The sequence below is a fragment of the Telopea speciosissima genome, chromosome 3 (assembly GCF_018873765.1).
Source record: "Telopea speciosissima isolate NSW1024214 ecotype Mountain lineage chromosome 3, Tspe_v1, whole genome shotgun sequence".
NCBI classification, from domain to species: Eukaryota; Viridiplantae; Streptophyta; class Magnoliopsida; order Proteales; family Proteaceae; genus Telopea; species Telopea speciosissima.
Genome location: NC_057918.1, coordinates 31,766,079 through 31,793,890, shown reverse-complemented (window position 1 = coordinate 31,793,890; position 27,812 = coordinate 31,766,079). Strand labels below are relative to the sequence as shown.

General features: G+C 38.8%; 1 protein-coding gene across 1 annotated transcript in view; it reads left to right on the top strand.

Moving 5' to 3' along the window:
- Positions 1 to 27,812, top strand: part of LOC122655638 (nuclear pore complex protein NUP107) — a 118,700-nt gene that overhangs the window by 35,231 nt on the left and 55,657 nt on the right. The window contains exons 5-10 of the mRNA XM_043849890.1: positions 13,115 to 13,146; positions 13,455 to 13,580; positions 15,559 to 15,717; positions 24,957 to 25,049; positions 25,135 to 25,302; positions 26,413 to 26,511. Of these exons, the coding sequence (XP_043705825.1) occupies positions 13,115 to 13,146; positions 13,455 to 13,580; positions 15,559 to 15,717; positions 24,957 to 25,049; positions 25,135 to 25,302; positions 26,413 to 26,511 (677 nt within the window). The remainder of the gene's footprint in view (positions 1 to 13,114; positions 13,147 to 13,454; positions 13,581 to 15,558; positions 15,718 to 24,956; positions 25,050 to 25,134; positions 25,303 to 26,412; positions 26,512 to 27,812) is intronic.

The window sequence follows — 27,812 nt, the reverse complement described above, 5'->3', positions numbered from 1 at the left end:
TATTAGTTCAACCCTAATATTGAATTTGTGAAATTCCAGTTCTACCCTTGGCCTTAAATTTGATAATCTGACCATTTGATCACAATCAAGTTTTCAGAACATATTCTCTGTTTATTTGGTGAACTCGACCCGAGTTTCACTCCAATCTGACCAGCTCATTTTATGATATTTAAGGTCTCTTTAATTCTGGAAAAATTGTTCTCTGTAAGATTGTGTGTTGTTTTGCTTAGTCAAATACAACCTTCCATCAGTCTCCTACAACAACCTTGTCAGATTTTCAGCCTCAGCTCTTCAGGCTATTATCTCTGCAATTTCTCCTCTTGGGTCATTGATTCCGGAGCTACTAATCACTTGACTGGTATGTTCCAGTGTTATACTGTTATGATTGATATTATGTTTGCTCATGTGGGGATAAGGTTAGAATTGCTGATGACTCCCTTTCCTCTCTCTCTCTGCTAGGGGTAATGTACAGGCATAGTTCAAAAACTCGTTTCGTCTCGGTTGAAATCTCGAATATTTCAAGTATTTCGGTCGAGTTGAAACAAAACGCAAGTTCGAATTGAGAAAATGCAATATTTCGAATATTTTGAAAATTTCGATCATTTCGGCATTTTACACCCACAAATGGCCAAGCATAACTCATAGAAAAAATACCATATTTTGACGAAATTTCGGTCAGACCGAAACGAGATTTTAAACCTTGTTTACAGGTTACCTCTTCTATATCTCTTGACTCTGTTCTCTACGTCCCAAACATAGCCACAAACTTCCTCTCAGTGAGTCACTTGACCAAATCCTTAAAATGTAGTGTCACTTTTTTCCACTCTCATTATCTTTTTTCAGGATTTGGTGACAAAGATGATTATTGGCAGTGGACATGAAGAGAAAGGGCTTTATCTTCTTGACCCTAGGCCATCTTTTTTGCAAGAAGCCCAGTCATTTGTTTGTCGGCATAGTGACAATGGTACTGCTGATACTGTGATTCTTTGCCATCAATGTTTGGGACATCCCTCTTTTTCTTCTCTTTCTAATTCCCATGTATTTCAATGTGAACTGTTTGCTAAACATTGTCGATCTCCCTATCCTTACCATAGTAATCGGATTACTCCTTTTCCTATTGTGCAGTCTGATGTTTGGGGATATGCTCCCACTACTTGATGCGGAACCCAGGTCACAAAAAATCCGTATTGGGTTTGCTATGGGCTCACGTAGATAATAGAACTCAATCAAGTTCACAACTAATCGCAATTTCGTAATTTGATGAAACTCAAACTAACAAGAGAATTGTACATAGGTGGAAGTAGAGTTATTAGTGCAAAGAGCAATCTTGGAATCAAAAGTAAAATAAGGACTAAAAAGAATAAAAGGCTAAAGGGGTGGGGTAAGTTGGGAAAGTGGAGATATATAATATGACAAACCCAAAGAAAAAGGACTCTCGAGCAAAGAGGAAGAAACCAAAGTCGTCTTCAACATTGGAATGACCTGCAACTAATGGAAAGCAAATCCCGGTTTGGGAGGGAGAACTCCTTGGTCTGGAACCCGAAGGCCTTTCAATTTTGAGGCAAGACACTCAATCCCGATCGCTACTGATTCAAAGCTACGGTTAACCAAAACAGGAGCCCACAAAGCACAAAGGTTTCTGAAAAGAGGGTCTGGCAGTAGCTACTGTTTGTACTTTGTACCATTGTTCCAGATTTGTAACTTTCGATGGGAACTTGTTGGGGTAGGAGTCTGGTGTTCAAGTTGTACTAGAAAGGCAACCTAATTCCTAGAATATCCGATCATCTGGGGCTGTAGAACTAGAGTTCCAGCAACCTCGTTTCAGATCAGAGATACCACCAGTACACGGTAGAAAAAGGATAACAGTAGAGAGAACAGGTAAGGAAGAAGAAGAGATGGGAATTACACAGAAGAAGAAAAGGGGGGGGGGGAGAAGAAGCTCGCACAAACCACACAGCTCTCAAACCACAACTAAACTATTCATTCTTTAAATCCGCTAGGAACGATGATTACAACTTGTATTTAAAGAAAAAATAAAAGACTCCAAATTGTAATCTAAAACTGAAATAAAATCCTAAATTGACTCTACCACGACTCTACCGCTATGTAGCCCATTCAAAGTAAAAGATTACGAGATAACAAATTTAAATTAATAAATAACTATAATATCCTACTGAACCCAAAAATCAATTGGACCTGGTTCTCGAACGGGTTTGAGCTGACCCATGGAAGTGCTCATGCATCACTTCTTATTTATTTGGTCATTGTTATTTTGTTACATTTGTTGATGACTACTCCCGCACTAATTGGGTCTTATTGTTGAAACATAAATGTGATATTGATGATGCTTTCAAAAATTTTTACTAGATGGTTTGCACCCAGTTTGATACTAGACTGAAGATTGTCCGCTCTACTAGAGAGGGAGAGTATATGTATTGGGGCTCCCAAATTTTTTCACCAATAATGATAGTCGATCAACTTGCATGTGTGGACACACCCCAACAGAATGTGGTGGCTGAGCAGAAAAACTGCCATTTATTTGAAATCACTAGAAGCTTGTTGTTTGTTACCCATGTCCCTAAGACTTCTGGGTTTGAGGCCTTCCTTGCTTCAACCTTTCTGATGAATCGTATGCCTTCTAGTATTCTTGTTTTTAGATCTCCTTTAGAAGTCCTGCCTCCTGTGTTTCTGCTTTATCTCTTTCTCCCAAAGTGTTTGTGTGTGTGTGTATGCTATGTTTATGTTAATTAGTCTGCTCGTACTAAACTCAATCCTAAAGCTCTCAAATGTATTTTTCTTTGTTATGCTCCTCCTACAAAAGGCTATAAGTGTTACCATCCATCCTCAAGAAAGCAACTTATCTTCAAAGATGTCACCTTCTTTGAGTCTGTACCATTTTTTTTCTTCCCATATGCCACCTCTTTAGGGGGAGTAGTGGAAGTGAAGAGATGGTACAAAACCCAAATTTCAGTCGGAACATGTACACTTTTTCCATCAAGTTTCGAAGATGGCTTTTGAGGGCCAAATGGCCAAATTAGGTCATGAAACTTCTAGGAAACCCTATTTTAGGCCCTCTAAACATACTGGAACCCTTTGATTTATAAAAATCACACCCAAAATGTAATTTGACTTCGGACCTAGGTTGGTAGTGTACACTGTATACATTCTCTAATATGGCCTATTACACACAATGTTTAGTACTAGAACACATATAATTCAAGTAAAATAACTTAAATACGCATTAGAAATAAATAAACATTAAATTATAAACCAAGTATGTTGGTTTATTACAAAGAGTCAAATATATCGAAGTCAATAATAAAAGCAACATGTCACCCCTATGCCCATCCTAGGGGTCCTAGACTCTTAGTACAACATCGTAATGTAGGCCTAGATTGGTAGGAGACGAACTACGAGCCAATCAACCAGGATCTGTTATGAACAGGTGAATTGACTAGGTCAAAAATAGGGTTTTTTGTTAAATTAGGGTTAGGGTTTGATGTATGGGTTATGTCAAGTTGAGTTAGGGGAGTCTATCAGTGAAGGTCCTGAGATGTTTTGATGGATGGAAGTGTGTGAACTTGAATGGGCAGCAAGGTTAGGGTTAGGGTTTTGGGTTTTTTAAAAGAGGAAAAGGTGGATTTCTATGGTTTGGCTGGACAGAAGTTAACCAAACGTAAATGGTTTTCTTAGGAGGGTATGAGGGATAATCGGTCAGATTTGTAGACTGTTCTGACGGTTGGTTTGGGCTGGGTAGAAATTAGGGGTTTGGGTTTTGATTTGAGATGGGGGGAATTAGGGTTTCAGTGGTTGGAATGAGCAGCAAGGGAATTCGAGTTTTCCTTATGGGCAGGGGGGGTGTTGTGGTTGAAGTTTGAAGAAGTTCTGATGGCTGATTAAGTCTGGGGGAAATTTAGCGTATGGGAAAAGTAAAAACAAAAGGGGGAATGCTAGGGTTGGCACTGTAGAGGGTTAGGAGAAGTATGGGGATGGGGGATGCTTCCAACTCACTTATAGTTGCAGAAAGTTATTGGCAGCAGTTTGTTGTTGAAGTAACTTGAATAAAAATTGGATCTTTGATTGAACTTCAAAGAAATCTTCAAGTAACTTGAAGGAGAGCTTCAAAAGAACCACCCGTGCTTCACATTGTAAGGTGTCGATTGGATCAAACACCAATCCCACCAGCTTTGATCAAACAAAAAGCAATTCTTCAAAGAAGAAACATAGTTGCAGAGCAGCAATAGCAGATTTAAAAAAATTCAGAGGTGAGAATAATCCCTCACCGAATTGTTTTATTTATAGTGGCCATGGGCCATATTCCTAATCAGCCTAGGAGTGTAAAAGCTCCTAGCCGACTCTAATTACACTTCACAACCTCTCTCAAATTCGTGGAGAGGTGAGGACCCAACTTATAATGAAAGGAAACAAAAGAAAGGTGACTCAAGTCACTTAAATTGAACCACTGGTTCAAACTAGTTTTGGACCGGTTCAATTTAAAACACTAAAACATGAAAATAAACTAAGTATATAAGCTAATCTTATATGCAACCTATTTACCCCTACTTTAGGTCCATAAAAGTGACCTGTTACATTGAAAACCTACGGGACCAAAGGCTCAACATGTATATAAGCTAACCCTAGACTTATTCCCTAAAATTTAGCCTCTTTTGGTGATGTATCTGCATTACATCGAGTTTTGGGTAGGATCAAAACCACTAGACAGCTGCTGTTGCTGAATCAAGTTATCCTCCGATTGAATTACAAAAGCTGGCTGTTGAGTAAAACTGTACCTGGGAGCTTGTTGATCTTCTGGAGGGGAGAGTCCCAGTAGGATGTAGATGGGTCTCCTCAATCAAGTACCGGTCGGATGTGGCATTATTGGAAGATATAACTATATAAGGCGAGATTGGTGTCCGGATAAAGTTAAGTGTATGGTATTGACTATCAGGAAACATTTGCCCCAATGGCTAAGCACAATTCGATAAGAGTCCTCTTATCATTGTTAGCTAATCAAGACTGGCCCCTGTATTAGTTGGATGTGAAGAATGCACTCCTCTATGGTGACTTGGAAGAGGAAGTGTGTATGTAGATCCTTCCAAGTTTCAAGTTTCCAACAACTGAGGGGAAAGAAGAGGAAGTGTATATGTAGATCCTTCCAAGCTTCACGTTTCCCACATCTGAGGGAAAAGTGTGTCGCCTTAAGAAAGCTCTATATGGTCTCAAACAGTTCCCGGAGGCTTGGTTTGAGAGGTTTAGACAAGCTGTACCAAAGAATGGATACACTCAAAGTCAGGCTGACCATAAACTATTTAGCCTACAAAGTATTAGTATCATCATAGCCTTAATTGTTTATGTGGATGACATTGTGGTAACTGGAAATGAGCGGGAAGAAATAATGCGACTTAAATCATACTCAACTCAATATTTGAAATTAAGGACCTTGGGCTCTTGAAATATTTCTTGGGAATTGAAGTGTCATGGTCACAAAGGGCATACATATTTGTCGTTTAAGGAGACATGAATGTTGAGCTGTAAACCAATTGGCTCATCTATTGATTAAAATCTCAGGTTAGGTAAAAGACTATGGACATCCCCTAATTGATGCAGGGAAGTACCATGGATTAGTATGGAAGTTGATCTATCCCTCTCTGACTCACCCTGATATTGCTTTTGAAGTTGAGGCGGTGAGATAGTTTATGGATCCTTCTAGGAGTTGACATTTAGATGTTGTGTATTGCATCCTCAGGTGTTTGAAGTCCAACCCAGGAAGAGGGTTGTTGTGCACCAGACATAACCATTTGAGGATTGAAGGCTACACTGGAGAAGGTCTACATTAGGGTATTGCACAGTTGTAGGTGGTAATCTGGTTACATGGAGAAAAAAAAAACAGTTTGTGGTGGCTAGATCAAGTGCATAAATAGTTTAAAGCAATGGCTCATGGAGTCTGCAAACTTATATGGTTAAAAGAGTTGGTTCAAAAATTGGGGTTTGAGACTGAGGGTTCCATGTGGCTGTATTGTGACAACAATGCTGCTATAAGCATAGGTCCTAACTCATGACCCCGTGCAACACGACCGTGCAAAGCACATTGAGGTTAATCATCATTTCATTAAATAGAAAATTAACTTTGGTTACATCTGCACACTAGTTGTGAAGACAGGCAACCGATTGGCTGATATTTTCACAAAAGGGATTAACTCTCTACAGTTCAATACCCAGCATGACCCACTTTGGAGGCCCAAACCAAGTACCATAGTTGACAAGGTGGCAAGGGACCCAAGGCGGTGGAGGGGTGTCTAAGTGCTTAGGCAACAAGGCGCCCGTCTAGGCGACCAAGGCGCCCCCAAGTGTTATTTTTTATTTCCCCCCTCTTCTAACATTATTTAGTATGCTACAAGATATACCTTATATCATAAAAAATCAACATTATGCCTCCTAAAGTCATAAAAAATCAACATTAAGCCACTTCAAGTCATAAAAAGTCAACATTAAGCCACCTCTAGTCATAAAAAATCAACATTAAGCCACATCAAGTCATAAAAAATCAACAATAAGTTACATAAAGTCATAAAAAATCAATATTAAGCCACATTAAGTCATCAAAAGTCAACATAGAACTGGAAGACAACGGAACTAAAGAAGCAAGATATTGGAAGTTTGAAACAATCAAACATACTTTTGGTTTATACTAGTCTCACATTTGGTTTATACTGTTCTTAGAAAATATGATCTTATCTATAAGTAATTAAATTGCTCTTGATTTAGAGAAATGTTCTTGTTCTCTAAGAAGTTTGACCAGTCAAATGATTTTTTTTTTTTTTAATGACTTTAAGTATTAGATAAAGCATAAAATCAGCATTCCAACAAATCCAAAATTGCTTAAATCTGATTTATATTGAAGAAGTCATGTTCTGGTCAAACCTTATTTGGTATGCATAGATGCTGTCCAAATCGTTTTTGAATAAAATTATTTTTTTAGATATCAAAACAAATGAGTATTTTACTGCACTTTTGGTTTTTAGCAATGTTTTACCATATTAAGATCTATAGAATTTTTAGATTTGAGAAAAACCCCAACATTAGAAAGTTGAAAATTTCATCTACCGTTGAAAATCCAGTTTTTGTTCTTGAACTGAGGTGTTGACTTTTTATCCTTTTGGAATTTAATTTTTAACTATTTTTATTGGATTCAAATAGGGGGTATTTGCTTATTTATGAATAATATCTTAAGTAAATGTTTTTACCAAATATAAAAACAGTTACTTATATGATATTTGGCATAAATAAGTGCCAGAACCGAGTTTGATACCAATACAACCAGTGCAAGGCGCCTTGCAATAAGGCGACAGTTGCCTAGACTCCTACAAATCTGCCTGGACTCCAAGGCGGTGCCTTGACAACTATGCCAAGGACTGGCACAAACCGGTTTTCTGGTCTAGCATGGGATGGTAGTTTACTTAGGATGCAATGTTTATTTTAGTTGAAATGGGTAAATTACGTAGGAGCTTCTTAGGCCTTATTTGGTATGATTTCTATTTCAATTTCATGGGGTATTTTTTATTTCGAAAATTGTTTGGTTTGATATTTGCACCTTATTTCAATGAAATAGAAATCAATTGGAATAGAAATTTTAAAATAGCTGAGGAATTGTTTTAGAATTTATCTTTAATGAGCACATGGCTCCTTTTTTTTTTTCCCTGTAATAGCGCATGGATCTCAAAGTCTCTTGTACTGTGGTGTTTGTTCTTTGCCGATGATATCGTTTTGTGGATGAGACAAAAGCAGGGATTAATGCTAAGCTAGAAATGTAGAGATCAACCTTGGAAAGAGACATTAAGATTAGTAGATCAAAGACGGAGAATATGATGTGTAATTTTAGTCACACTATGATGGATGATGACATAGTGAAAATTGAGGAGAGAGAGAGACCGCTAAATTACTATTTTCAGATATCTAGGGTCTATCGTACACAAAGAAGGTGACATAGATGATGAAGATTCGCAAAGAATTAAAGTAGGATGAATGAAGTGGAGAGGTGCGACCAGAAGATTGTGTGACCGACACATTCCTTTAAAGCTTAAAGGAAAGTTCTACAGGACTGTTGTCCGACCTACTATGATGTGTGGGGTGGGATGTTGGACAGTTAAGAAGTGTCATTTAGCGAAGCTATGTGTGGCTGATATGAGGATGGTAAGATGGATGTGCGGAAAAACTAGGAAGGATCAAATGAGGAACGAACGTATTAGAGCTGATGTGGGAGTTGCCCCAATCAGGGACAAGCTTCGAGAATGTTGTCTGAGGTGATTTGGCCATGTGCAACGGAGGCCTGGGGACGCCCCAATAAGGAGGAGTGATCTGATTTCGATTGAAAGAGCTAAAAGAGTTAGGGGCAGGCCTAAAATGACCATAGGTGAGGTTGTGAAGAATGCATGCATAGTGTGGGTCTTGTGCCAAGTATGACCTCAAATAGAGCCTATTAGAGGGCAAAAATCCATGTTGTCGACACCATGTAGCTTAGATGTTCCTGATTTCTTGGGCTATCCTCTTTCCTCTTACTTTCGTTTTTCATTTCTCACTTTTCTTATGTCATTTCTTCATTTTTATTCTTCATCCCTCTTCTTTTCCTTTCCCTACTTTGTTTTGAAAGGATCCATGTGGCTGATCCCATTTAGTTGGGATAAGACTGAGTTGCTATTGTTGTTGTTAATTTGATGGCAAAATAGTAATTTCATGTTAAAAATAAAATACCACTCTTCTTCTTCTTCTCCTTCTCCTAATGGTTTCACCACCGCCACCATTGTCACCAGCACCCCACCACAGCCACCGCTACCACCACCGCCACAGGCACCGCTATCACCGCCGCCCCCACCGCCACCGCCACCCCCACCGCCATCGCTGCCACCACCACCACCTCCTTTCCCAAAGAAATATAGAAAATATATTCTCAGAAATTGAACTATCAAATGAATTTTTTTATTCTTGAAATATTTCATATTGTTACAACCAAAACAATTTCAATTTCTTGACCAAAATCTGTTTGTTGATTATTTCATAAAATCAATCCGAAATTGAATAGAAATCATATCAAATCTGGCTTTAGGTAGTTTCCTTTTCCTTAGATTTGGTTTATTTTGGTAGTTTCTTCTTTGTGTTGTTTCCATTTTAGTTAGTTTCTATTTCTATGTAAGGGTGTTTCCCTTAAATTGATGTAATACGGTAGGATAGTTCAGATTGGAGAATTGACTATTGAAGTTGAACTTGCTAGTTAAGTGATTGTGCGGGTGTGTTCCCTCGTCTCTCTTCCCCCCTGCAATTCTGAATCTCCCTAGTTCCCTCTCTCCTATCCGGCCCTCCACCAACCCTCTTGAGCAAGGTAGGCATGTATGGCATTTATTCTCCAGCTCGAGGGCAAGTGTTAGAGTTCATGTAGTTAGGGTATTATGGGTACTTTGGTAAATAAGAATGTATTTTTCCCCCCAGATATTCTCATGTTAGTATGGGGTTATTTTTATAATCTTAAATATCTATTAAGAAAATATAGGGGAGAGAGATCGATTCTCTCCCCAAGAGCTCTCCCGCAACTTCCTCTTCTTCTTCCTTTGTCCTCTTTTCCTCCTTGTTGTTTTCCTTAATGACTTTGAACTCTGTCTATCCAGCCCCTAGTTTTATGGATTTGCAGACTTGAGACATGTAAACTGTAATGGGAATACCTTGATCCTGTGAAACAAGACCCTTTTCAACATTTTGCACCATAGTTACCTGAGAAGAAACGTGAAAGCTAGAAATGATGCCATAGCAAGAAGCGAAAATTGTGGCCTAAAAATTTCTCACAAAGTGAGAAGTAGGAAGAGCGAATAAGATGCATTATGAAAGCGACTGAGAAATGAATGGAAACTGTTTAAGAGAGTGAAGGGGAAATGACTGAAAACTTGATGTAGATCCCACGACCAATGTACTAAAACTCGGGTCTCGGTACCACTCTTGGAAAAACCGAGACGAGTCAAGATCTCGCCGAGTTGGTGCATTTTTTTTTTTTTCAACTCGAAGCCTCAACTTTGGGTCAACCCGAGATCCGAGATCTCGTCGAGATATGTCGAGTTTTGTCCAATTAGGTAAGGTATTTAAGTGGTAGGTGGGTTAAAATAATGGGTCAAAACCGAGATCCAACCGAGATCTCGTCGAGATATTGCACTTTTGAGACTCGTAGGCAGTCTCATCTTGGTTTTTCCAAAAACCGAGAAACTCAGCGAGATCTCGCGAGTTCTCGAACTATGCCCACGACTGACCAGAAGAAGAAGAAGAACCGAGGCCCATCGAACCAGCTCCGGATGGACCAGATCGAGCTAGCCCAACAGGACTTCTAGAAGGGCCAAGAAAAAGAGACCAAAACACTGTTCACGTTACTGTTCACGTGAACAGTGTCACAGCCCATATTTACCTTGTGTGGGGATGCTCTTTAGAAGGTATTGTGGGCCCAACAAGTGGAGGAAGATTCTATCCTAATGCTGCCATAGTTCAGTTTCTATTTGCATATTTAGAAAGTAGGCTTAAGTTTCTAATTTGGTTGTCTTTGCATGCTTAGAAGGTTGAGTTAGAAAGCCTTTAGTTGTCTCTATTTCCATTAGTTACTATTTTCATTAGTTTCCATTTTCAAAACAGTTGCCAAGTTTTACTTTCTATTTTTGTAGCCTAGCCTCTGTCTAAAAAAAGGCAGCTATTGTAATTGATTGACACAGAATTAATGAATGAAATTTTGAGGTGTTCTTGCACTTGATTATGGGAGTAAAACCCCTATTCAACAGCTGGGGTAGCTGTGGATAAGAGACCCAGGGCTGAGAAAGCCCATCCCCTACCTCCCTTCCCTGCTTGATTTCCCTTACTGCTGCTGCCATTCTAAGATTGCTTCAAGTGCTAAGAAGACCTCTGGAAGATCAGAATCAAGTCCCCATCAAGTCCAGATCTATTGCTGTTGCATCAATTCGAAGGGAGACTTGAATACCCTGCGGCTCTGCTGTTCTGTCCAGGTATTGCTGCAGACTTCAGGCTGGGATATCTCCCCAACCAACCACTGAAATCAATTGAGATTTGGAGGACTGAATCACACCATCAAAGGTTACATTCGACCCTTCACTTGAGGCCCAGATTCTCACTGGTTTGGTCTGCAGACCCTAACCTTCTAATTTGGGAACTCCTTCACAACTCACAAGTTAGCCATTGGAACTGGTTGAAATTTTCAGCAGAGATTCCCCTCTGTCCCTGCTCCTCTCGATCCTAGTTTGGGTCTCTTCCCATTGCTGGTTTGGTTTCTACAGACTCATCAGTATTTTCTAATTTTGAAAACCTATTTCTGTTGTGTTTCTGGCCATTGAATGTATTCTCAGATTTGTCTATTTACTTCCCTACCTAAAGCCTGAGTATTCTCAATGAGTTTATTGGAGTTTGAAGGTTATTATTGGGACTGTAAACCCTAGTTTTCAGTCTTACATTAAAACTGTTCGCTGCCGTTTCACCTAAAAGCTCGAACTGTTAGGGAAGGGCAGCGTAAATGTATACATCAACACTCCCCCGCACGTGCAGGCCAAGATCACATGGTCCTTGCACGTGGCCAAGATCACATGGCACCTAGGGAGAAGAAATGTCGGGAAAAAACCTTCCGATGCACTTTCCAGGGGTCGAATACATGACCTCCCTGCTCTGATACCATGTTTGCTACCGTTTCACCTAAAAGTTCGAACTGTTAGGGAGGGGCAGTGTAAATGTATACATCAACAGAAACATTTAGAGAAATGATATGGAGAATGATCTGTCAAAGATCTTTAGAAATAAAAATATTATTGAAAACAAGTTTATTAATGTAAACAGGATATAAAGAGATGTATAAAACATTGAGGGCATATGAGTTTAAACAAAAATAAACTGTTAAGGTTTTTTTTGGTATTTAGAACAGTTAACTGTGTCTCTTCTCATTCATGAATCGTGACCTCCTTTCTCATTTGGAGCTTAAGGCCATAGGGCTCAAAGGTTCAAAGTCCAAACCCCATATCAGTAGCAGCAGAGGCAAAGTTGACGGGAAACATGTGGGAAATTAATTTGATTCGGTTTCCTTGGGAAATGTGTTTCCTGTAAACGATTGTTTGGGCACTTGTTTTGTTATGAATCTCTTGTGAATATGATTAGATCATTAGATCCATCATTTGTTGGGTCCCAAGTCCCAACGCAGGGATTACCCGGGTCAAAAAATAAATCTGACGATGAGATCGCAGACTCCCACTCTCTGAACCCTCTTTCCCAAACAAAGGACAAGAATAGAGCAAGTTAAGACTCCATTTTAATACAGTGGTAATAGGAAGGTGAGCTGAAAAACTTGTAAAAGGAAGTTATTTTATTCTCCAGGGAAGAATGGTTGAACAACTTGTCAGTCTCATTGACTTCTTAACTGCAACATTGCTTCTTGATCAGGGAATGGTGAAAGATCAACAGTTTTGTGCTCTCTGAGGTCATGGAGGCACAGGGAAAATATTCAGATATACCCTGTTAGATGAATCTCAGCCCAAGCTTCATGTTCATTCCTTGGAATAGAAGGGAAAGAAACTAGATTCTCAGTTACTTGGGTGCAAGGTTCAAGATTTTGAGTTCTACTGGGGTTTTGACCCTGGTCGAAACCGAAATATACAACCGGAATGGCTGAAATGGTTGAAACATACCACCGAAATGGCCTTACTGGCAATGAATTATGGTCCATTTCGGTGAAAAAAAGTGAAACATTGAAGACCCCTCAATGCGCACGCCATTTCGTTCCGACATGTGTTGAAACCAAAATATTTTGTCGAATTTTTTTTTTTGGGGGGGGGGGGGGGTTGAAGTCTCGTGTACTCAAAAAGATTAGCAAACCTTTTACATTGTTAGTTTTCCCCTTAATTTATTTCAGACACCTTTACTTTTCTTGCCATGTATAATTCATGTATAATTTTATAGAATATATCTGTCTAGATTTTAGTTGCAAGATTCTTCACTTTTGTGCATGTAAATTTTTTGGTTGATTTTGTTTCTTTTACATTTTACCACTTTAGCCTTGTGGATTTTATCTGAAACAGGTCTTTGGCTATTCTTGCAGGCAATGATGAACTTCCTGAAGACCTAATTTTGGTATGATATATTTTGTTGTTAAATAATTATTTTCAACAGTTTCTCTCTCCCTCTCTCTCTCTCTCTCTCTCTCAAGTAGGACCTTAAACTCATAATAAACAGCGTACCCAGTGCACGAGATTCCTGCCACTGCGGGGTCGGGGAGAGTCATAATGTACGTAGCCTTACCCCTGCTTTCGTAGAGAGGCTGTTTCCAGACTCGAACCAGTGACCACTTGGTCACAATGGAACAACCATACCGTTGCACCAAGGCCCGCCCTATATATATTCAGCATCCCCTTCTTTGATCTGATGTTGTCTTTTGACAGAATCCAACAACTTCGCATTTAGAGGCTTGCCAGTTTGTGATGGTGGACCATACAGCACAATTATGTCTCCGAATTGTTCAGTGGCTAGAAGGTTTAGCCTCTGAAGCCCTTGATTTGGAGAACAAGGTTTGTTGTCTTATTCTTGTTTGGAATGTTGAGCATCTTCTAATCTTTTTAAATGGCCATCTTTTGTTTCTTTTTATTATTTGACCCTAAATCGTTATTAAGATAACTCGCCTAATGCTCAATGTTTTTATTTTTATTCCCAAGAAATCGAGGAAGGATCCTCCGTGGACTTTAACGAAGGTTGTGAGGTTGCATTATGCTTTCTATATCCATACTTTTTAAATCAAATATATTGTCCTGGGGTTGGGACAGGTTTAGCAGCTCATGTCTGTAACCTTGTGGAGGTGCTATGATTGCCATCCTATGTTTGGAGCTGGTATAGCTGAAACTGCCTAAAAAGAGCTGTTTACTCTCTGTCTCTCTCTCTCTCTCTCTCACACACACACACACACCATACATATGCATTCCTTTTTGTTTTTCTAGAGATGGTGGGAGTGCTCAAATGTAGAAAGAATATTGTTTTTCTTCCCTTTTTTATGTTTTTGATTTAGCCCTATTTTTTAATGGTATGGGGGCTCCCATTTTCTCCTTATTCATAATAAAGCGAAAAGATATATTTATGCATGTACTTGATGAGTCACAATTTATTAATGGAATAAAATGCTTTTGAGTCTGTTCAAATTACTAAAAAGATTGCATATGAATTAATGAATATATGATACCATTAATACTGGTGCAACTTTATGCTCACATTCACACACCAACATTTTAGTGATTTTCCAAAGTCTTAAGCCTTTTCAAAATTTGGCTTACATGCTTCCATTCTGCTCCCCTGCACAATCTAGTAACTAACTGTAAATCCCTATTATTTAAAGCTTAGATAATTAAATATTGAGTAGACCTTGTGGGAAGGACCGGAGGACTCACTTTCCATATTTGTTTGACATGCTCTAATGTGATGACTGGACCACATCACTCTTTGTAGCTAAAAGTGAAACCGAGTTAGATCGGGTGGTATTGGAGTGTAGTCAATTTTATTTTGTTTTAGATTGGTTTGGGGTTGCTAATTTTTTTTCATATTTCTGTTTTGGTTCATCTTTATTTTATGTTGGGAAGTGTTAAGTTGAATTTAGATATTTCTAACTCTTTAAAGGTAAAGAGTGATTTACCTAAAATAGGAAAAAGAGAGAACTAGTTCCCCCAGGAAAACGGATACAGTACATCCCAGAAGCTTCTTTAGGCTTTTTCTACAGATCCAATCTCTTACCACCTCATCCCACTTATGGTTCTACTTAAACTGTACAATTTTACCTGACTGGCGTAGTCTAGGTCTTGTACCAAGTATGACCTCGGATAGAGCCTATTGGAGGGCAAGGATCCATGTTGTAGACCCCATCTAGCTGAGATTCTCCTGACTGGCTGAGCTGTGCCTCTTTCCTCTTGCTTTAATCTTTCACCTCTCCTTTTTCTTTCTTTTTCCATGTTTTTTCATCTCATTTTCCTTTTGTTTAGACTGCAGTTTCCCTACTGTCTGTTTGGATCCATGTAGTTGACCCCATTAAGTTTGGGATAAGATTGAGTTTTTTTTGTTGTTGTTAAACTGTACAACTTGAGGCCCAAATCCATTAATTCTCTGGTTTTCCTTTCTATACTAACCAGAATAGATGGTGAAAGGAAGACGGATGGTTCTCACTTCTTCTGTTTGTGTTCATCTGTAATTCATTTTGATTTTTCTTAATTCTTAGACTTTGAGACAAAAGCTTGGAGTTGTCAGGGATAAGCACTTTTTCGCCTCCTCTCTATTAATCTTACTCGCTGTGTTTTTTCAGAGTGTGCTGTTTGTATTCTTTTGGTATCCATTATTTTTTTATACTTAAAACTTGGGAGACAAGCCTGGAGTTGTTTGGGATATGATTACTTTTTTCCCTCCTCTGTCATTGTTAGAAGGTGTTGCTTGTAGAGCTTCTGTATACTTGACTTGAAAATCGTCTTGAGACTGATCTGGATCTGATTGACAATGAAGTTATGAATTTTGCAGGTTCGAGGATGTTATGTTGGTTCCTATCTACCCAGCTCTGGTGTTTGGCATAATACTCAAAGGTTTCTGAAGAAAGGCATTTCTGATCCAAATGTTGTTCAACACTTGGACTTTGATGCCCCCACACGTGAAATGGCTCAGCAAGTCCCTGATGATAAAGTGCGCTTACACACACTCATTCTAGGTTTTTTTTGGTTGTGATCATTATTAAGTGTTTTAAATTTGCAAAATGTTGATTCTTTTATCTCAATAACAAAATTAGAAGTTACTGGCTTGAATAAATGCATACTCTTATTATATGCTAAACTGTTTCTTTATTTCTGAAGAGCCACTTTGCAAGTGTGCATGTCCAGATGTAAATATGTATTAATTTCAATTGTTGTTATGGCTAAATTCAATTTTTTTGGGTACATATATGACCTGTGTTGGCCTGATCACATTGAGTGATTCTTGGGGGAGAGAGCAGGAATATCAAATGCTTTGGCAAATTAATTTCTGACAAGTTTTTTCCACTTTGAGAATTGAAATTGTTTCTTAGCTTTTCCATTATTTGTCTAAACTCTTCTCTTCTTCTACAATAGGAATGTGAGTATGTGGTGTTCAGACCAGCCTGGTTGTTGAACCTAATGTTGATTTATATCAATGAATATGGGAATTTTTTTAGAGGACTTGGGGAGAAGCTATATAGCAAGGTTCGAGAACTCGGGTCTCGGTGGCATCTCGGCCAGGCCAGAAACCGAGTCGCGAGATCTCGGCGAGTTGATGCATTTTTTTTTTTTTTGGACTCGGACCCCCAACTCGGTGGGTTGTACACATATTTTGGGTTTGAAACTTGGTATCCAGCCTATTTCAGGCCATTTAAACACAATGGCATGCCCAGATTTGCCAAAAAACAAGTCCAAATATGAGTTTCACTTTGGACCATAGGTTGGTAGGCGACGAGTCGTACTAAAACAACATAATTTATATATAATTTAGTAAAACATAGCAAATTAGCAATCAAAACATTCTAATTAGCACACATCAATCAAAACATTCAAATAAAATGTACATTACATCAATGTTCACTTAATTTGTTACATAAAATGAGATTGAACAAGAAATTCATCCCTATATCGATCCACATAGAATTCCCATGTCATGGAATTACTATAGTGTTGCAAATAGTGTGACACAGCTTCCATATAAGTCTTCTGATCAACATATACCAATCTCCCTATCTTAGGGTACATGGGAGGTTGTTGGTATAAGGTGTAAGATCCACTGCTACTGTCATATTGAGTTTGAGGCATGTATGACTGGTTTGGGACTAGGAATGTATACCCAACACCTGACCTAGAGCTTTGACTGTCATACTCAGCTGCTGACTGCCCATACTGACCATAGGCACTATAATCAGAACCGGTGCTCTGCTGGCCATAGTCATAGCCATGATGATGCTGAGATGATTGCCATGACTGATGCTCACTAGTAGTATCTATACTTATGCTTCCGAAACTTGTAAGCATGGTGTTCATACTGCTGTTGTCCTCCTCCTGAGCATATGACTGATGTGAGTGTTTGCGACCCTTCTTTCTGTTGTATGTTTTAGGGTAGCCACCATGGTCTTGATCTTGAGTGGCATGCGTAAACTGAGACTCACCGGTGAAACGCACAGGGTCCTCCTGCGTTCCAACTTCTTGCTCGTACTGCTCGCGCATCCCCTCATGACGATCATCATAATAACCGCCACTCCGCATGCCACTAGCAGCAGCAGCTTCACCACCATCACCATCACCATCACCATCACCATCACCATCACCATAGCATCACTAGATCATCACCACCACCACCATCATCATCGCCAGGACTTCCTACAAGCAGGCTCAAAAGGTTTCGGTGACTCGCATGTGCACGCCCCTCTTGCGTCGACATATATTCATCAACATCGTGCGTTCTGACGCAATGGTGGGGTCGGGCCTACCCCCAGATTGATCCATATCAGGTGTACCACGATCCCTCACCCACTGGAATAGGGGATCCTCATCGTCATCAGAGTCCTCTTGAAAAATGTTGGACAGTTCAATGGGTTCTTTATCATTGGCCTCAATTCCTTCACGTATGTGCCTCATCCTTAATCTCATATTGTAGCGCACATACACAAGCGCTCCATGCTCGCTACCCAACCTATTCCGCCTCTTTGAATGTATCAATGAGAATGTACTCCAGTTGCGCTCACTTCCGGAGGATGAACAAGTTTGTGAGAGCACTCTCACTGCTACCTTCCTCGGTTGGGTGAACTTGTACCATAAAGCACCCACCACGATCATGCATTACAAATATAGAATAGTAAGAATATGTACATTCTAAAGAGATAAAATTATAATTCATAAATGTAATATCATGCCACCTACCAGGGTCCGACTTTTGTCTACCCTCCACTACGACTAGTCGACCAAAACTTCTGAGGCCTCTCTAAGTATTTGATCTATTTTCAATATGAGGCATTAGTATTTCCTATTTAGTAATTACATTCATAACACCAAAGTGCCAAAGTCCCATTCTCTCACCTCATCGTTGCAAGCAGCTTGTGTCTTTGGATGGGGCTCCAACTTCTGAGTAACAGCTTGAACTGCCTCTAACAATTCTATGTCTAGCCCAAGATCATGGGAGTAGTGATACTTTGGATTCAAATAGTATCTTTGGTAAAGTAAACACCACAAATATGATTTGTTAGTGACTTAATCGCTTTAATGCCTTTAGGGTTTTGAATATGTAAATGTAAAAAAGTTATAACATTTAAAGTATAAAGTATGTTGAACTCACCAGCCTTATGCAATGGATGACTCAAGTGCTTCTCCCACCGCTCATCAATGATGTTAGTGTAGGACTTTGCACTTCGAGGTATAGCAGCTCTAACCATTTCCTTCATTTTTTTGGATGGCAGCATAAATGTGGCCCAAAGTAGGCTTCTTCTCTGTATCAACCATCCTCGATCGCCACCATTGGCTCTAATATGCCAACCACTTTCCCAAGTCCTTCCAAAATCCATCATTTGCAATGGTCCATTGTGCTACCTTTGCTTCTTCGACTTAGAACCTTGCCAACCAAACCATTCATGACTTGCAAACATACACCTTAGACCTATCGCCTTACTCTGAAAGCTCTTCAATGCAATGTAATTGGTGGCAAATCGAGTGACACCAGGCCTCACTAAATCTCCATTGCATTTCTCCCTCATCAAGGCTAAAGCATAAGAATGGTTGTACACAAAAGTTGTCACTTGTCTTGCCCTATTTACCACACCCGCCACCAAAGTCTTTTTCCCCATGTCCTTGAAATTAAATCAATAGAATGGGCTGCACATGGGGTCCAAAAGAGCCGGATCCTCTTACTCTTCTTATTCATCAACTTCTCTCCAGCCTTTTTATAGTTGGAACCGTTATCCGTCACAATTTGGATAACGTTCCTTGGTCCTACCTCCTCCACCACTTGCTTCAACTCCTTATACAAGTATGATGCATCCTTTATATGCTTTGATGCATCGATAGACTTCAAGAATATAGTCTTTCCATTGCAACTCACCATGAAATTTATGATGGACAGCCTAGTAGGTCCAGTCCAACCATCAGCCATAAGAGTAACCCCATATGTCTCCCACATTGGCTTCAAACCATCAATGTATTCTTTTAGCTCCTCTACCTCCTGAGGCAAATATACATTGTATAATTCAAATGGTGAAGGTCCCTTCCATCCTGCACCAACCCTCCCTGCAAAGATCAAGGAATGCATTATAGTATGTTCCTTGTGCTACATTGGCTGGAATGCCATGGTAAAGCATGAATTTGCTGAAGGCTTTTCGTGCTTTCTCTTGTTTACCACCAAATACTTATGGGATGGTTGGTTGGTAGGCATCTTGTTGCCTAAAAGTGGTGGGATCCTGCTCAAAAATGGGTTCTGGACCTTGTACTCGTGGTCGGGTTTGGGGTCGTGGTATATTTCTTGTCCTAGTGCTTCTCCTCCTCTCATCTTCTTGCACTGGTGCAGCTGAGCCAGATCCACCAGCTCCTCTTGCTTGCTCATATGCTCTTATATTATCAAAATGAAAACTTTGTCTACTCTCAGCCAAAGTCTGCTGGTAAATTCTCCATTCAGCCTTTGATTGAAACTCACCAGGTGGAGGCCCAATGTCAGTATCATCTTCGTCACAAACCTCTGCACCAGCCCTCTCTAGTATTGCCTCATTAAACTCTTGTTGCATTCTTTCCCTCTCAGATTTTTTTAATCTTCCTCCTTTCAAATGTTGTGTCATTGCCACTTTCACTTGGATAGGAACATTTGGGCATGATGAAACATCCTTGCCTGTACCAGACAAGTGTTGCTTTAACCTGGTGGCTCCTCCAGATAGCAACTTCCCACAATAATTGCATTTGGACTTCTTTTTGTCTGCGGACATGGGAACTCCATGTTGCCATGCTATATCAGACATTTTGTAAAATGTCTTATGTTTACACTGTTACATAAAAAAGCATGTATTAATAACCATGGATCACTTAAAGTAAGGTATTCAAGACTTAAAGTATGCTATTCATAACTCTTAAACGTAATGTCAAGCTACTAGAACTATGAAATAACTATCTCTTATTTATCCCCTAACCCTAGTATTTATTTGTTAATTAAAAATAATATTTTGAATTTTTTTTAAAACTATTTATACCTTAAAGTATAAGAAAAATATAATGTAATGATGAATTTGACACCATTTGAAGTTGAATATTATGTACATATGTTGTACATAATTTTCCATAAGCAATAAGTATTTTTCCTTAATATTATATATATATTTTTAATTTTTATAATATATTTATTAAATCTGAAAAATAAAATAATTTTTTTAATGGGTGAAAATAAAAAATTAATCCATGGGGCTGTAGAGCATCCCAAGTAGTTTAACATATATCAAAATCATTTTCAAACAATCACTATTCATCCTATTTTTTTCATTTTCTTTTTTCAAATAAATCATTTATTTTTCCAGAAATTATAATAAATAATTTATTAACTGAAAAAAAAATCCGACTCCATGAAGTGATAGATCGGGCAAAGATGTTCAACATATATTAAAACCACATGAATCTAACAAGGATTACAAAAATTTTTTTTGGAAAAAATAGATTTGGGGAAGAAATAGAAAACACCTTTGAAATCTTGCAAATAGGTGATGATGCTCCAAATTGGCACTTGAATCTTCACTTTGGCACTTCAATCTAACTCCAAATAGTGCATTCCATCCAACAATCGAAAGAAAGAAGAAGAAATTTGAAGGAGAGGTGTTTTTCCCCTTGGTTTAGAGCCTAAGAACTTCTGTTCCTGCTCTCTCTTATGTTGGAAATGGGTTTTTGGGTGAAAATTGGGCTGAATACAAGTAAATAGCACCTTTGGGCCCAACCGAGATATCGCCGAGATCTCGAGATCTCGGCGAGATATTGTTTTTTTGTACTAAAAAAAACTTGATTTTCACCTTCGAGATATCACCGAGATCGAGATCTCGGCGAGATCTCGGTTGAGAAAGTGCACTTTTGAGTACCGACTAGGAACTCGACTCGGTTTTGCCCAAAACCGAGAAACTCGGCGAGATCTCGCGAGTTCTCGAACCTTGCTCTATAGTTTGCCCTTCTCAATACTTGATCAGCCTGTGGATCTTGAATGTTTGTGGTTTTCTATCTCCGTACATCCTCAGTTTCTTTCCCCTGTTACTATTGTTATTATTTTTGCTAAGTTGAGAGAAAATGTTATTGAAATACAAAAGAAGAGTACAAAGGGGAGGGCACCAAAAAAAAAAAAAAAAAAATAAAAAAAGAAAAGAAAAAGAAGAAGAAGAAGAAGAAGAAGAAATACAGCAAAAAACCTGTCCTATTCATCCAAGGGAGAGCATTCCCTGACCTCGAACTTAGCCTATTGACTCCTTGCATGCCTGGCCAACAGATCTGTCACATTGTTCACTTCCTCGGATTCTAGCTGAACGAGTAATTAGCCAGTGAAGGATGGGCTTTATGAGCAAATTTTTAAGAGCCCTCATCATTGGACTGTATCCAAGATATGATTCTTGCTGAGTCTCCTTGCAGTCTTGCACTATTATATTGTCAAATCCCTCCCTCCAATCAATGTCCAACCCCATCGGGTAAGGCAATAATTCAGTCCTCATAGAATTTCCTTCCTTAATGGGTCCTGAGTATGCCCTCAAATTAGTAGACCTAGTGACTCCACCATCCTCGAAGAACCTGGATTGCATTAAGGAGACCCATCAAAGTTTATTACGTACACCCCCATTGGTGGAGGGGACCAAACCACCTCAGTCCCCTACCTTGGGGTGGTAAATCTAATGCATTTCTCCGCCCTAAGAACAGAATAGTGGAAGGCACGTCTTATATGCAACCCTCACCAGAACATCACAAAACAGCTGCATGTTTCTCTCTCCTCACAGATGCACCACAAACCTGCTTGATATGTAGCTCTCCTAAGAAATCTCCCTCTTACCCCTAATGGAGCCTTATACCAAGGCCATATCAACCCCTCCATGTCATTGGGAAAAGTCCACCTTCTAAGATCTTTAGTCTGGTAAGCATTAACCATATGATATTCAGCTCCCATAGGCTCACTTTATGTGCTTCATCAGCAAAAGAGCACTGTACCAAAATTTGGTTTGCAGATTTCCAGATGAAACGCAGAATAAGCAGATTTTGTGGAGGTAGTGACCCCATGAAATCAGATGGTCAATGGCATAGTTGTCAAGGCAGCTAGGTGACCTAAAGCGGTGGAGGGGGGAAAAAAACCAAGGCACCACCTGGGCGACCAAGGCACCCTTCGTGCAAAAGGATCCTGGACACCTGGGCCTAAGCATGCCTTGACAACTATGGTCAATGCTAGCAATTTTGTTCATACTAGCTGTGCATGTGAAAGTCAAACTTTTGTTTGGGCTTGTACCCCAAATGGATTCATGTGGGAAATTATGTTTTTCTAGAACAAAAGGAGCATTCAAAATAACCTTAATTTTGCCAATGACCATGGCTTGCTGTCCTCTACTTCAAGCACTGTAGCTTCTTCCTATATGTCCAGATGAAATGCAAAATCACCAGGCTTTTGGGAGGCAATGGCTTGGGTTCTCAAAAACTGTTGGTTAATAGTAAGAATTGTGTCCAAATTAGCTTGTGCATTTGAACATCAACTTTGGTTTAGGACTTCGAAATCATTTCTTTTGGGTTATCATGTCTTCCAAGAACAGAGGAGCATTAGACTATGACTTGATGGTTTAAAAACAAGGAAGTTCCTCTCTGTAGGCCCTTCTGTCCTCTCCTTGTAGCTCTTTACTTTCTTCCAATAACACTCAGTCTGCTAAAAACTTATTTACTTCTGAGTTATTTATGTTTCTATGAAGTGTAGAATACCAAGACCTTGCAACTCCTGGTCTCAATGGATAATCAGCAACCAATACATCTTTATCAACTGCATTTTTAAGCAAATTTTAGTTCAGGTTTATAGTGTTGTGTTGTGGGTTCCGCGTTAACTTTTGTTCTTTTTGTCTTTGCTTGTATCTTTCTTCCGTCTTTTAAATAATATCATCGTTTCTTTTTTCTAGTTCAAAGTTATTTCTTAGAGGTTATTCCTTTATGAATTTTTTGGCTTAAAAAACATATACTGTTTTAAACCTATTTTAAAGTAGAATATTACATATATACTTGAACAATTTTTAATGAGTTTGTTTTGCTTTTTGTTTTAAAAATTATTGTTGCATTAGCCCGGATGGTCCATTACCACTGGTGGAGTACACTGTACGTCTGAGGAATTAGCTGGAAAGAGTCAAATCCATTACCGTGGTTTGAAGAATCGGAACCGGTTCTCGGTCGATTCGTGAAACCCTTTGAATCGCCCATGATTTTGATCTTCATTTTTTGGCCACTGTTTCCTTCTTTTAGTCAGTGAAATAGCCAAAAAAAAATGAAACTTACCTCTTGTAGCAAGATTCCCTAGTCTATTGAATGAAAAACTCTCAAGGTCACAGATTTTGGGAAATCTTAGCTGCTTCTTCTGATTCCTATTTCTAGGGTTCCGGTGGATTCGGTCTGATTTTGACGACTGATCCCATGTTTGATCCGGGTTCTTGAATATGCAAAAACTGGAAGGGAGTTACTGTTTAACTTCATAATTAGAATTGTATGATGATTGATGACATGTCCCGTCTTTTATTGTACTTCAAAGTTAACAAATAAGAAGGAAAAAATAATTCTTTGAGCCAGATCAAATTTACATGAGCAACATTGCTAGGTTATTTCTGTTTACAGTAAAGTTCAGATGAGGCAGTCAAGAGTGCCTGATTGGGCCTAGGAAGACGGTATTTTGTGCCAAGATGGGTTTTATGAGCTTTGGGCTATTTGTTTATTGGATTAATCTTGTAAAAGGCCTAAAGTATAAGCCATTAGGGTGGGGGTGATGTCAGCCCAAGATTAGTAGTAGTTGAGTGTCTCAATCTACTAGTCAGATGAATTTGAGTTAGATTAGCATACTTATTAGCTAGCACAGAGTCCTGTTTGAGTTTGTTTAGCTATTCGGTATGGTAGACTGTTTAGGAGTCCAAAACATGAGTTGATTAGGAATTTTAAAAGATTATAAATATGTATATACCCCAATCGATCTACATGATTTTGATGAATGAATTTGAGTTTTTAAGAGGTTTGGTACTGTTGTGCCTAGCAAACATGTCTACTTGTGAAGGTTGTTCTTCCTTGGCCGATTGCTTCTCTCCCTTGATTCTTCTTTTAGTTCTGTTTCTTCTATTACCAGGTGATATCTTTCTATTGCTGTTCATGAGTTCATCATATTCGTCTTCTCTTTCTTCATTCTTTTATTCTCTCTCTCCTCTTTTAGTCTGCAAATTGGATTCATAATTCTGGTTGTTTATTTTTTGTAGTCTTCAAATCTGAATTATCTTTAATCATTTCCTGATATCTGATCATCAATATCAATCTTAATATCTTAGTTCTAGAAATGAGCTTGAATACTCAGCAGCCTGGAAATCATCTATTTACTGAATTCTGAATTTCTGGATTCTTTTATGATAGATCTAATAGTCCTCTACACTCGACCTGAATTTCAGGTAAATCTGACTGTTGGATTGTGAGATATTTAATTCCTTGATTATTGATTTCTCAAATGATCTAGTTGACCGAGTACATTGATAAGTAAAGAGACCTCTCACGTGCTAACAGCTAGGATGTGTTTGTGGTTATAGTTGGTATCTAGAATGCAATGTGTGCTTTTGCGCTTACCCATGCTTATTCCTCTTGGGATATTGTGCTACTTTTGGGAGATGATGGATTGTTGAATTTCTTTTGAAAGCTATAACAACTCTTTTCTCTGAACAGAAGCAAGATGAATCTCTCCTAGAAGATGTCTGGACTCTTTTAAGAGCTGGAAGACTGGAGGAGGCATGCGAGCTATGTCGATCTGCAGGACAGGTTAAATTTCTGCCATGTGTCAGGTCTTCAAAGTGTATTAGTCTCAAATTATTTCCCAGGATTGATATGTTCTTCCTTTTGGTAGCCATGGAGGGCAGCAACTCTGTCTCTATTTGGAGGGTTGGATCAATTTCCTTCTATTGAGGCTTTGGTGAAGAACGGAAAGAATAGAACATTGCAAGCCATTGAACTGGAAAGTGGCATTGGACACCAGTGGCGTCTTTGGAAATGGGCCTGCTATTGTGCCTCAGAGGTAGGAGTCAAGAGTCGACTTATAGAGTAATCTTGCAATTTTTGAATTATTTTTATGCTCTTTTGCTTTCCTTCCCTCCCTAAATTTAAAAGGGCATACTCAGTGCACGAGGCTCCTGCCACTGTGGGGTCTGGGGAGGGACATTATGTACGCAGCTTTGCTCCCGCTTCGCGGAGAAGCTGTTTCTCAAAAAGAGCATACACAGTGTACGCAGCCTTATCTCTGTTTCTCAGAGAGTCTGTTTCCTGTCTCGAACCCGCAACCACTAGGTCGCAATGGAGCAGCCTTACCGTTGCGCTGAGGTCCGCCTCCCTTTCCTCCCTATATTTATGTGTTAAAACTTTTATGCACTGAATCTATTTTTTCCCCTTAAAAAGCCTTGATAAATGATATCAAGTTCTTGGCATGGGTTTGCTGGGTGAGTCACTTGGCCAAAAAATCAGTTAACTGAAGAATATGGCAGATAAGTTGGCAGCCTAAGAGGACTTCATCTGTTTACCATTACACCTTCATAGAAGATTTTGTATTTCTATCAATTATGGGACATGTAGTTAGAGTATTTAAAACACCAATAGCTGGCATTATTGGTGCATGAGTGGTGGGGCTAGAGCTGATATGGAAATGGAACATGGACAACTGTGGCTATGCACAGTGCTTTTTCAATTTTGTATTATATGCATATACTTCTGCAACTGTATGTTTCTTCTTTTGCATGAATGAGTTGAATTTTTCCCTTTCAGCCTATAAAGAAAATTGCACTGGTCGATCGAGTCTATCTGATGGGTGGATTAGATTTGCCACCCTTGAGTGTGGCTGAAGTCCATTGCCTAGAAAAGTGATATTGGTTTGCACCTAGAAAACCTTTTTCCTTGCGTGGTAGACACTTTGCTAAAATCTAGATAAGCCTTGATGAGTATATACGTATTCTCCATTACATTTATGTGGTGCAACTTCTAATGCATCTATGGAATCCAAAAAATTAAGTCTGAATGGATTAACTAGTACAATTGTTTCGTCCTTTTGTTTTTCTAATTTGTTAAAGAATATTTAGTTCTCGAAGGTGGTTCATAAAGTTAAAGCTCTTTTACGTTTCTTTTCTCCATGTTGAAGAGAATTGCGGAGAAAGATAGTGAAAAATACGAGGCAGCCGTGTATGCAGCCCAGTGTAGTAATTTGAAGCGCTTGCTTCCTATGTGCTCAGACTGGGAGGTACTAATCTGTGATTTGAGAATGCCCTGTTAATTTTGCAGTTTGTTTTTCCCAGACATACTTTTACAATTCCTCATGATATATTATTAAATTTTGGAAACATATTGAGTTTGTTTTTTTATTTTGCTAACTTTGTTTTTGGATTTTTTTTCTTTTTTTAGAAAACCCTATCAATCATTTGACTGTATTATCCATGAATAGTTTAAATGTTTTATACATGAATAGTTAAAATGACTTAAGTGCTTGATTCAGTAGTTGAACATTACTTTTGGTGACAATTTAGTCCTTCAATGATCATTTTGGCAATTCAACTTCTTTTCTCTCTCTCTTTTTAGAAAGAATCTAATTTTGACTAAGATATGTCTATTTCTTGTTTTTTCTCGAATGCTCGTAATGTTCACATGTGTAGGACACTGACAGCATGTCAACACTTCTGTACATTTCATGTCTCTTTTTCATTAAAAAAGGACTAAGCCATTGTTTGGTATGCATTCATTCTAAGTCAAATTCACATTCTTGGATGATAAAAATAGTTGTTTTTATCGTCCGAGAATGCGAAATCAACTTTGAATACATTCTTAGGCATTGTTTGGTATGCATTCTTGGAGTGCATTCTAAGTAAAATTGGCATTCTCGGATGATAAAAATAGTTGGTTTTATCATCCGAGAATGTGAAATCGACCTTGAATGCATTCTTAGGCATTGTTTGGTATGCATTCTTGGAATGCATTCTAAGTCCAATTCGCATTCTCGGATGATAAAAATAGTTGTTTTTATCGTCCGAGAGTGCGAAATCCACCTTGAATGCATATCAAACACAGCCTAAATGAACTTGAGGGAGGGGGAGATAGGAATAGAGATTCTCTATAGGAAAAAGGAACAGTATTGGTATATGATTGACTTGATATCTGTACAAGATAGCAATACGGATAATTTTTTCCTTATTGTGTAGCTCTAAATAATGATGAAATGTTAGTAAAGGAAGAGAATGATGTAAATAAACAAAATCTCCCTCTCCCTGAGCAAGAAAGAATTTCACTCACAGTGCCAAGAAAGTATTGTTAATCCTCTTTATATCAACAATCATAAGAGAAGAAAAAGACATTTTAAACTGTATTCTGTGAGAATTTACGTGGCAAAAATAAACACTGATGGTAGAATCATGCAAATATCAATACAATTCTATCAAATCAAGACTGGATAGTTAGACACTCCATTAAGCTTGATACTGGTAATCTGAATATGAATATTGTCAGCTGGAGCCTTGGGATCAGCCATCTTGCAATCTGGTAGGATAGGAA